Source organism: Myzus persicae, unplaced genomic scaffold (assembly GCF_001856785.1).
Source record: "Myzus persicae strain clone G006 unplaced genomic scaffold, MPER_G0061.0, whole genome shotgun sequence".
NCBI lineage: Eukaryota > Metazoa > Arthropoda > Insecta > Hemiptera > Aphididae > Myzus > Myzus persicae.
The window spans coordinates 414,093-426,572 of NW_019101363.1; the positions used below are offsets into that span (position 1 = coordinate 414,093).

Consider the following 12,480-nt stretch of genomic DNA (forward strand, 5'->3'; position numbering starts at 1 on the left):
CCGTTGAAATTATTGAGTCATAGTCAACAATCAACATACTGTGTAACTCTGTATATTAAGAGTAGTTATTAACATAGACATAGAATAAAAAGGTCTAAGGGGGCTACAGTCACCCTGGAATTTTATTTAACCACCCATCCTGTAAATGTTGTTTAAGAATATAATATTATGTTGCGTACAAGAAACATAATAGGCTGAGCCCCTCTGTATAAATTTGTCACGCTATGCTAATGGTTATTAATTCTGTTTATACAATATACACACTAGTATTTTATAAAATGTAATACACACAATTATGGTGATTGTGCTGATACAATTTTCATTACTTATAGGCCGGCCCAGCATACTGTAAAAACCATTTTTGATCAACTTGCCTCAATAATGAGATACACAAGATCCATGAGACGGGTATGACAAATAAAAATGATTCAATATTCAGTTAGTATTTAAAAATGACCATAATTATAATCCAAATGTCGTGTATTTGCTGTTTTAATGATAATCTTCTGATCGCACTTGAATTAGTTATAGGATTGATATTAATCCAATTCATACGGAAAGATTTGAATAGAAATGAAATGAGGGAATGAAAACGTTCCAGATTTATGTGTTGAAAATCTATGCAGAAGTTTTACTGTTTTGGTGTGGTAATTACCGAGTCTGATAAAAAAAAAAACCAAACAGTTTAAATTCTTAGAAATAAAAATAATCGTGGTCTTCAGACAAAAAGAGTATTCAATTGTTCTTGTAATAATATTTGCAAGATAGCACTAATGCAATCATAGACTTATAATATATATTACAAGTCTATGAGTGCACTAGTACCACTGGCTAATTAAGGTCTAGACAATTGATAAGAATACCAATTAATTATAAATTTACAAAAACAAGTTAACATGATAAATATAATATAATATTGGTTATAATTATTTGATTTATAAAAAATAAATACATTTCACAAACATGGACTACGAGTTCTGATTACTATGGAATATAATATAATCATAATTCCTAATTATAATATTTTTAATCATCTCTTATAAATAAATCTATAATAAACAGTAACAACTAACAATATGCTATGGTATTTAATCATAAAAAAATTACTCATCTACCATACCATAATTTTTTTTTTTTTATTGGACAATCGATTTCTTAATTATATCGTGTAGTTAACATTAATTCTTTGGTATTAACTGTGTATTGTATAAAACTATTTTATATAAATTGTTACTATTCAAATTTGATATAAAATATTAAACATTTTTGATTTTATCGTTTAATTATTTGAATTGATAAAAATATGAATCATAAACAATGTCTTAACAATGACAATTATTCAGTCTGAACAACCTTAAGGAATGTATATGGCACGAAATAATTGCGTAAAACAAATAATGTTGAAATTTGAGTAACTGTTAACATATTTAATTTGTACAAATTATTTGGCAAAACTGGTTACAATGAACAAATTTTAATGAATTATAGTAACAACTAACATTATAACAGTAAATATTAATTATCTCAGTGTTTGATTAAATATTAAAGTTTAAATATCCTATAAAGGATCCGTGTTGTGAAAAACAAATCACATCAGCTTTGGCACGATTATTAAATAAGTGAACTTGAAAAGTAACAGTTAATGTTATTTAGAATTATTAATATTTCATATGGTTTTAAAATATAACCTTTTGATATTAATTGATTTTATTTACTTTAACACAACTAATCACTAATTTTGATCTAAAGACATCTGTCTAAAAAAAAAAGCACCGAGCAATATAAAAGCAGGAAGCCAAATTAAATATCAAAAAAATAAATAGTATATAAAGTCAAACAACGAGCAATTAAAGATCATCATAAATATTCTAATGCTACAAATTTGGTTGAATATATTTATAATTGGTCTTCAAATTTTGTTGGTTCTGATAATATTATTAAGGATTGCTCATTGTAGAATCATGTCTAGTTTTCCTGATCCCAGCATCATCACTTCCTCTGAGCATTTTCTGACTTAAATGCATTGTTTGATTAAAATCTATTGCTGTATAACTTGGAATTTCTGTAGGAGAAGTAGGCAATGATTCACTCTTTCTTTTGGGTGTGCAAGCAGCTATTTCCACTTCAGTATAAGTGGGAGTATCTTTGGGTAACTCAAAGGGATCATTGAACAAATCGTCTTCTTCTTCATTGTCGTTCAGCATGTTTACGTAAGAACTTTTTGGTAAAAATGCAGTATCTGGGTCCAGCATAAGATCTGGAGGTTGGAAGTTGCTGTTTGACTCGCTACAAAACCTTAATCCATTGAAATTGAATTCATCGTAAACTTTTTCAATTGTATTAGTACTTGTATATGACTGACCAGAATAATTACGTACTTCAGAAGCGATATCGTTGACTGGATCTGTTTCACTTTCAATCTAAAATAAATAATTTTTTCATAATTTAATTTACATATCTATTAATATTGTTTTTTAAGATATCCATCCTTTAACTTCATTACCCACTTTTGTATTAAACATAATTATAATGTTGACCGTAACTCAAAAAAAAAATTAAAACATAAATTCTATAGAAATAGCATTTTGTTGTTAATTAATATGTCACTCCACGAGTTCAATGTTATATTTTTGTCAATTAATTTTGTTTTAATATTTAGTTTAATTTTGATTTTTGAGATGTTAATGGGTAATAGGTTTATATTACTTAATATTTAATAATAATATTTTTTTTTTTTACTATACCTGTAATTTTTCTTTGACGGCATTAAAAATGTTTTTAGCGTCTTTACTTCTGAAAGCAAATATGCCTTGGCCGAAAGGAGAAGAGCGGCCGGCTTCAAAGCAAAACATGAAGTCTTCATACCCATAACGGCGAATTGTGCTAAGCGGCCATATAATAGACGGTTCTCCACTCTTATGCAATATCAGGTTGCAAGTGGCGATCTCCATTTGGCCATGGTACTTTTCCCTGCCGTTGTCGTCTATATTTATAACCTGCGACCATTACAGGCACGTTGATAATTAATATTCGAAAATTACTCATCGAGAGCACCGATGTTGCTACTGTACTTACTTTGAAGAAAAAAGGGGGCAAAGTTTTTCTGCTGCTGTAAACACAGCCCATATTGTCACAATCACATATCTCGGGTAACGCAAATTTTTAAACCAAACCTATCCCCCAAATATATTCGGTCGTATATTACGAGTTAATTAATTGAGAGACGAAAAAAAAACAGGAACGAAATGAATACAATAACAGACAATTAGCGATTTGTCGCTCGACGGGAGTAGACTAGCAGTCAGCAGACTGCACAGAGCACCACTGCACCAGTGTTTATAATCTTTAATCTGTGCCTGCCCTATGGTGTAGTAAAGTTTTGTAGACCTCTAGACCAGGGGTGTCCAACCTACGGGCCGGCCCGCCAAATCGATTGATGTCTTAAAAAAATGTACTAATTGTTTGCATTGTTTCTAATTTGTTAGTTATTATAAAAATTAAAAAAAAAAATAATAAACTAATAATAGAAAAAATCCCCGTCGATCGATCACACATATTATGATAGCGTTATCGTCGTCGGACGTCGAACTGTTATCAGCTGACCGGGGCTTTCGACGACAGGGGCGATAGGGTGTTCAAATGTACACAATAATTCTATGCATTTAATACTAAACCAAAATGTTTTGTGGGTATTATTTTTACTTTTATGAACCCTCCCTCTTACTTAAACCACGACAGTCTACAGCTAGATGGGAAGACTAGTCACCTTAACCATAGCCAAGAGATTAGTCTAAGTGTTTTTAACGGTGTAGACGGAAGTATCATTCCACGATTGTGCCTAGCAATAAACTATATTTTCAACATTTCAAGTTCATTTTTCTAGAAGACCAGGAATAGTTTTTTTATGTGGAATTTAGCGAGTACCTGCTATTTGTCTACAGTCTCACATTTGAATAGTTTTGTCACATTCCAAAAATCAAACAGATTTAGTTAGGACATTAAAGGATGAAGTGCTCGAATGTTCAAAATATAAATTTACAACAAAATAGTAGTCGTCTAAAATCAAATAGTAATTCTTTATGTATATGTTACTCATTTTTTTCAGATATTTTATTATACCTGATTTCCAGATATTGGTGAAAAATGTACCTACTTATAAAAATGATAAAGATCACTTTCATCATGAAAACCATCAATCAAAATGCTCCATTGGATTACCAATATTTAGTGTGCTACAGTGTTATGAAAAATGAGTTGATATGTTATGGACTTAAGTAGTTTTAAATTTCAATTTAGAAAAGTTGTTTCTAAACAACAAGCCTCTTGCAACCTACTCAATTATTATTCATAATTTATGAATCATAAAGGAAAGTAACATAATATTAAGTGATTAAAAACATGTTCTTGTAAGAGAATTTTCAAGTATATCTTTAATTAAAATTTGTCAAAATAAAAGTTGTATAAATTAAATATCACCAATGATTATACACGACCAGCGATGTTGTTATTTTATATAAAACAGATACAATCATATTTAATTAAATGATAGATTTTCTAGAATTTTTTTTTTCCGAGTTTTTGGCCAATTTATAAAATGGATTTATGCGGTTTGTATCTGGTGTCAATTTCAAAACTCCTTGAACTGGCTGTTTAGAAGCATCATGTGGATTTTGAGGCTTAGTCACTAACGATGTCCTATACTCCATAAACTCTGAAAAAAAAATGAATATAATTAACTATTGTTTCAATTACAAGAAATTCTGTTGCAACAAACATTTTTTACCTTGCTCAACATTGTTTTTCAATTGAAATTCAACTCTTTTCTTAGCAGAATCAGTTTTAATGGAAAGCCTTGAACTTTTTCTAGGAGAACCAAAACCATCCTCAAAAGCCTCACTTCGCTACGATAAACAAAAACCAAAAATCAAATTAAATTTTAACAATTTACAAAAACTTTGTAACAATATAGGTAATTACTTTAACTTACAACTTTTTCAAGTGCCTTATTCGAAATTTCTTCGGGTTTTAACACACTTATTTCTTCTCCTGCTATTGTCTTCCTACGTTTTTGCGATACTTTAGTAGCTGAAGTTTCTTTCACTTTTCTTTTAGGTGTACCTTCCTTTTGTCCTTCGGGCTTCTTGGGAATTATAATTGTTCTTCGTCGCAATACTCTTTGTTCGGGAGTTGGACTTTTAGGGCTTTTAGGGCTCTTGGAACTCTTATCTGGTGTACTTACAGATGTTAATGAAACACGTTTTTCTACTTTACCAGGTTCGTCACTATTTTTAACTTTTTTAGATGCAGAACCATCATTGTTAGCAGATACCGACCAACTATCGTTATGACTTGTGTTTACAATATTCGGTGAACAAATCTTAACAAAAGGAGAGTTTGAATTTTGAATACTTTTCTTATTTGGTTTATTAGCAGTGTTTGATACCGGGGATTTGGATTTATTCAATTTGAGTTTTTCATCACTGCATACGCTCCAACTCTCATTTAGGCTTGAATTTATATTCATTTCATTAGAACGCCGTTTTAGTTTGGATATAACTAAATCATCAATTTGAATTTTTTCCTCATTTCCATTATCTGGTGTGGGACTTTAATTCAAAGGTGAAGCGTTTACTACTTGTAATGCTTTAGCAGACTCTATGCTCTTTTTAACCTTTTTAGATGCAGATCCTTCATTATCGGCAGATACTGACCAACTGTTGTTCTGACTCGCATTTAAAGCAATAGGTGTACCAGTTTTAATGAAAGGAGAATTTTGTTTTTGAGTAATTTTTTTATTTGATCCATCATTAATTTTTGTAATTGGACTTTTACTTTTGCGTTTATTGGAATTACTTTCTTTTGCAGACGAATCAACTGTTAAGGTTTTGAAATTTGGGGTTAAAGAAACCTTTTTCTGAACTTTTGTAGGTGTTTTTTCTTGAGTCTCAGAAACTTCAACATTAAATCCAGCAGGCACCAGAAGCGGTGGTTCATCATCATTATCACACACAGTGTTCGTGTCGTCAACTTTTGTTTCCTCTGATACTGTCCACGATCCATTTAAATTGAAATTCTCTTTCAATGCATTGACATTATCAAACTTTCTTACTTTCCACACAGATTTTCCAATTTTTCCACGTTCTACTACTATCTCACCCATCTTATTAAGTTCTTTAAGACTTTTATGGTCACTAACTTCACGGCCACTTTTTTTAATCTTAGAATCAACCATTTCTAACTTTTTAACTCCTTCTTTTACCATTTTAGATAAATATTTTTTTTTTTTTCGCTTTAGAACTTGACTATTGAGTTTCAAGTCTTTTGGCTTATATGGTAGTATACCATCTCCCAAACGATTATACCATTTTATTAATTTAGTTATTTCCAATAAACACTTTCTGGTACAATCAACTTCAGTTACATATTTATTCAAAATTTTTGCTACGTCTTTAGGATTGAACTTGATGCGAGGTATTTCAACACTTACATTTCCGGCACGAGGATCTAATGGCTTGTCATTTACTTCATTGGAATCATCATCTGCTATGTCACCTTCAACTAATTCCAAGTCGTTATATGATTTCCCTGGTTTACCCATCTAACATAAAATATTGGAATTAAATTAAACAATGCAACTACAATAATATAAATACCTCTATAGTATATAGTTTCATTTAAATTAGTGATTCAACAAACTCATTGAAATTCAAAAAAAAATTTTTTATGTTCCAACCAAACTATTCCTACATCTGGCATAATAAGTCCAACTATGAAAATAGAATTTTAGGTATTTAGAGACAATATTGGTAACTACAATTTTTTTGAAAATATTATAAATGTATAAATACAAGTACACCACTATGCAGGTATACACACATATGATATGATTAGCATTATTATTTAAAGTAATCATTTATTTCACAATATCTATATATTTAATACATTTTAAGACTATTTTAACTTTTAAGTAGTGATAAGTAAATTGAATTATGATAAAATATGTAACTATCATTTATTCAAAAATGAAATTTTGCTGATACATACGTTTTGTTTTAAAATTATTATAAATTATTAAGATATTTAAATAGTTTGATTCAGTTTAGCAAATCTTTATAAAAAGAGGTTGGTTTGGGTTTGAACAATCACTAATTTAATTAATGTAATAAAATAAACTGAGAAAGAAAATAATTAATAAATTACTCACTTTTCGCCAAGCTTCAAACTTAGCTTCTAACATTTCTAAATCAGGTGATTGAGATAGAAGATTTCTAAATACATTTTGAGTAACTTCTCTGATCAACATAAAATCATTGAGCTCAGAAATGTAACGTAGGAATGAATCTAAAATAATGACCAATGCTTCAGAAGGTACTTTTCCTCTACTTACCTAAAAAATATATAACATAATTTTAACAATTATGTACATAAAAAACAAACAAAAATACATACTTTAGCAAGTTCTTCCAAGAAAATTTCTTGTAAATGTGTTCTTAAACTAAGAGTGAAAGATTTGAGAGCTCTATATAGAACCTCATTAAATTTATTCATATACTCCGAATTCCAATCACAATTGACAAAAGTAAATAGTAACTGTCTTAAACAACGCCTCACCAACATCATAAATTTATCAATACGATGCTGACTTATAGACATCCAATCATCTTTGATGGTGAGAAAAAATGCATCCAAAAATAATATTTTACCTTCATAAGAAGTGCAACTATGAATAAGATTACTTATTTTTTCAGTAGCACTTTCCTGAAAATTATTTTCAAAATTTCATTACCGTATGACACATACATAATATTAAATATATACGTATAATAAACAAAAATTTGTATCGCTAAATAGAAGTGTCCACTATTTTGATGCATGAGCTTTCACTGAATTTAGTGATTCAACTAGGGTGATATACTTTAAATCTTTAGATATAAGCATAGAACTTACAATATTATCAGGTTTATGGCTATAAATCAATTGAAACTAAGTATAATGTCTCAATTTAAGACATTTATTATTACAGAGTATTTAAATATTAACATTTAAATTATAACATATAATTTTGAATGATAACTATGTTTTCCTATAGAATACTGATGTACAAAATAATAGAAACTTAAGTTTTAATTATTAATTCAAAATGCATAAAAAAGAAAGGTAATCGTAAAAAATGACAGAAAAAACAAGTCAGGTAAAAAACGTCACAGCAAAAAACAACAAAGTTATAAGCAGTTAATATAAGTAATACAATGTATAGTATTATTATTATAAGTTATTATACTGAAATAATATATATAATCGCCACTAGATAAAACAACAATAACAGGTTGATTGTCTTATAAAACCAATACCAAATAACTGTTGCAGATAGGATATACATATATAAGAAAAATTTAGCAGATAAATGTATAAAAAATCCTATAATCTCTTGAGTATTGGGTATATGAAAGGTTTAAAATGTATGACTGGATAACGGTGATGAGAAACTGCACCTCCAATACATTTTGGGACAATCCTAAGAGTTTGATATTTTAATCAATGTTTTTCCTGCCTATATGATAATTGTGATTTTTGGATGAAAATTAATTTGACGTTTTTTTACCTTGTCGTTTTTAACTCTTGTCATATTTTACTGTCGTTTTTTTTCCTAGATTCTAAAAAAAAAATGATGAATAATTTTTAAGTATTCTGAAATAAAAAGCATTTAGTGTTAAATAGACGTCATACACATTAAGTTTTAATTAAAACAAATAAAATATTATTTACTTGAGGTAGCGGTTTATCAGACATCCACATAAAGTAAAATAATCCTCTCCATATAATCAAATAATCATTCAATTGAAATGCTAAAAAAATTCAAAAGTAATAATTAATAATGAATACCAACTAAAGAAATAATGTATAATAATATTCTGTTTTAACTTTAAAATTAAGATAGTAGGATTCTAGTGGGTACTTACTGTCAGTAACGCATCAAAGGGGGAAATCGAGAGGTGGCCACCCCTAAATTTCTCAAGAGGTGGTGACCAGTGGGAGTGAGTGGATGGTCAATAGGTGATAATTTAATATTAACTTTTAGACTATTTTAGTAATGACAACAGGTAGTTAAAATATGTAAATGAGAGCATATACCTCTATAGAATTTTTAATGTTTTAAAGGGGGGGGGGGATATTAGATTAGCCTCGCAAAAATTTCAATTTCACCAAGCCAATGCTTACCTCCCTCCTTTCTCTAGAAATTTTTTTAAAATCTATCATATACTTTCAAGCAATGGTGTAACTACTAATATATATTAATGAAAAAGGTGAGGGAGAGGATAAAAACATAAATTAAACACAGCAATCCCTTTATTAAATCTATCAGCCATTTATATCACTTTGTTTAAGTAATTTTCCTAAATCTTTAACTTTACTCTTTTACTGTACAGCTCATTTAATTATGCCCTCATGACAGACAATAACAAAAACCACTCAAGAGAATGTCAACGCAATATTTGTTTCTCTCTCAGACTCACACAACATAGAAAAAATTACTTTAGAGTACCAAAAATCACCTATTACAGAAACTATAGAGGATAATATTTTTGAGGGAATGACATATCAATTTTATATTTTATCGTTATTTGACTTAGTATCTTTCAAAACAAAAAAAATTGTAAATTGAAATGATGTTTAAATTGTTTTGAGACAATATTTAGACAAATAGATACGTCATTTTCCCAGAAATATTATTCTCAATCAATTTTTTATTTTTTCAATGGGTTATTTTACTCCAAGATTATTCAAAATTATTAAAAAAATGATTCTACGTAAATGTGTATTGTCTATGTTGAGCATTGGCCAGAGGGAGAAAACAAACAGTGTCATCCTCTTATTTTTAAATTTAAAACAATATTATGTATGTATCTCGGTATGCAAAGACAAATATAATATATTATTAACAAATTATGTATAGTCTTAGGTATGGTTACAATAAAAACCAATCATGGTGATATCTATCTTCTCAAAGGAATTTTTTCTTTTCTTAAAGGTAGTAATATAAACATTTATATTTTATAGTTCATTGGTGTTTTAACAAGAATTGTATTAGTTATTATCAAGTTGTTTTAAAATGTATTAACACTTCCATGATAAGATTTACTATAACTTTTAATGTCAAGCATTTTTATATTCAACACACATTTCATTAGTAGGGGATGGATTTCTTTACCATATAGAGATAAAAAATAAATATATAGGTAGGTACTTAGGAAATAAATATTAAAATAAAGTGAATAAAGAGTGTAAATGCAACAAACCATCACTCGTGTCTCCTGAATGTTTCAGTAACAGTTGTTTAATTTGTTTGATACCATCGCTTCTAGTTTTGGGATCATTTGATGCCAATAACTTTGTGAGTTCTATCTCTTTTGCCACCAAATCCACTTTGTCTTCTGGGACTACCACTGTGTCTTCTGAGGCTACGGTAGCCATTATTCGTTCTAGAGGTTTTGTTTAAATTACTGGGAAACAAAAGGGGGGGATCGCAATTAATAACAATATTTTGAAACTGAATGAATTATATAATAGTTCACAAAAATTTTGAAAACAACAGTGGAAATTATAATAATTTTAAAGTTGAATAAGTTGTAACACGTGTCACGTGTGTTGCACGAATAAATAAACTTTAGTCCAGAATCCTGATAACGTGTTATCACAACAACATACTACTCGGACCGTTATTTCCACGATGTAGATAATATCATGATAGAAATAACTATATAACTACTTATTTCTATCATGGATAATATTATTATGATGATGAATTTTAAAAATCACGAACCAAGACCACAGAATAGGTGAAATCCAAGGGGGTGGCTAACGGGCTTTAGCCCCCCCCCCAAATGGCTAGCCCCAAAACATATTTTATTAGGTTTATTGACAATTGACTTGACATTTGACTTTAAATTATTATAAAAAAAAAATATCAACTATCGAAATTTAAACATTAGGTATAACATAATGTCACAATATTATATTATATTTATACCTATCATTCCGGGCCCCGGGAGAGACCTCTGTTGTTTATTATTATCGTTGCGACGTCGTTAGTTGGAACTGTGTACTGTATAGGATACCGGAAACGTACCGGTAANTTGGCCGATTCAAAACTTATTCATTTTACCGCGCATTTTACTGCCGCAGATATTTTGATAACAAAATTATTATCAATTACATTTGCTAGGTATATTGTATATATATAAATATATAATATATATATAATGTATTTATTTATTTTAATGCACTTGGTCATTTTACACAATTATACTAATTTATATTTGTATAATATCTATAGTAGGTACTGAGTAATAAAATATAATAGTTATGAAAGTAAATATTATAAATTATAATATAGGTACCACTTATTTTGAAATTCTAGATATTATAAAGGTACCTAATACCTTATAACATTTTTTAAATAATTACTATACTAGTACCAATTCTAAGTATGTGGTAGGTACATAACTGTTACACATTCTACAAATATCAAAAAGTATCTACAATTTTGTAGTGTAAATAATACAACAATTAATATTTAAATCATCTTGGATTTAAATCAATTTTACTAAAATATGGGAATTAGTTATGCATGTATTATTTATAATGTAATTCATTTATTTTATTGCATTGACACCATTTATAATTTTAATTTAATACATAATAATATATAATAGTAATAATATAATAATTAATATAATGATGTTAACTAAAGAATAGATCTTGGCTTTGTAGAACACAGTATACCTACCTAAATGATTAATAATTAAATTATTTAAATTTAAAAGAATGTTTAGTGATTTATGAACGGTTAAGAATAATGGTTTAGTACATTGTTTCATATGATACTCTATGCATGAAGAGGTTAACAATACATAATTGCAATAAATTACATAACCAAACACATTTAAATATTGTCACTATAACAACAGAAAAAAGTAAAAACAATGATATATCATTTATAGCAGGAATAAACTTTGTGAAAAATTAATATCAATGTTTCATTTAAAATAAACTATTTATTAGTCGTTCCCATTGACATAAATTTAGGATAGATGAGCAGTTGATTAAACTGTGCTTGTTTTTATTACTTATATTTTATTATTGATATTATAGTAGTAACATAATATGTACCACATAAGTACATAACCATATGTTACAGTTAACATTATTAAATATACTTGACATAATAATTAAAGTATTAATATAATATGCAACATTGCAACAACTACCTATTAATAAACTAATGTGATTTAGCATTTGGTTATAACTTATAACTAAAAATTAACTTTTTACAGTGAAATAAGTGCCTCGTTGGCAGTTAGTAAGGTACATAATTGCATTGTAAAAGCATTAATTTAACATTTTTACTTTATCTGGGATTTGAATAACTTTTCCCCATATTTAATTAATGTGGAAAAAAAAATATATTTATCATATATA

General features: G+C 28.3%; 2 protein-coding genes across 2 annotated transcripts; both read right to left on the reverse strand.

Annotated features, from left to right (window-relative positions):
* Window positions 1-1,110: 1,110 nt before the first annotated feature.
* On the reverse strand, window positions 1,111-3,507 carry LOC111028792. Its single transcript, XM_022307548.1, has 3 exons — window positions 3,076-3,507; window positions 2,745-2,996; window positions 1,111-2,420 (listed from the first exon to the last, which is right to left on the reverse strand). The coding sequence occupies exons 1-3, from the start codon at window positions 3,124-3,126 to the stop codon at window positions 1,938-1,940; spliced, it is 786 nt and encodes a 261-aa protein (XP_022163240.1). The 5' UTR covers window positions 3,127-3,507; the 3' UTR covers window positions 1,111-1,937.
* An 897-nt stretch (window positions 3,508-4,404) lies between these two features.
* On the reverse strand, window positions 4,405-10,675 carry LOC111028791 (ribosomal RNA processing protein 1 homolog). Its single transcript, XM_022307547.1, is given in 7 exon segments — window positions 4,405-4,711; window positions 4,784-4,901; window positions 4,988-6,598; window positions 7,205-7,387; window positions 7,450-7,758; window positions 8,767-8,846; window positions 10,299-10,675. Coding segments are annotated over 7 exon segments (2,649 nt in total). The 5' UTR covers window positions 10,474-10,675; the 3' UTR covers window positions 4,405-4,538.
* Between the last annotated feature and the right edge of the window lie 1,805 nt (window positions 10,676-12,480).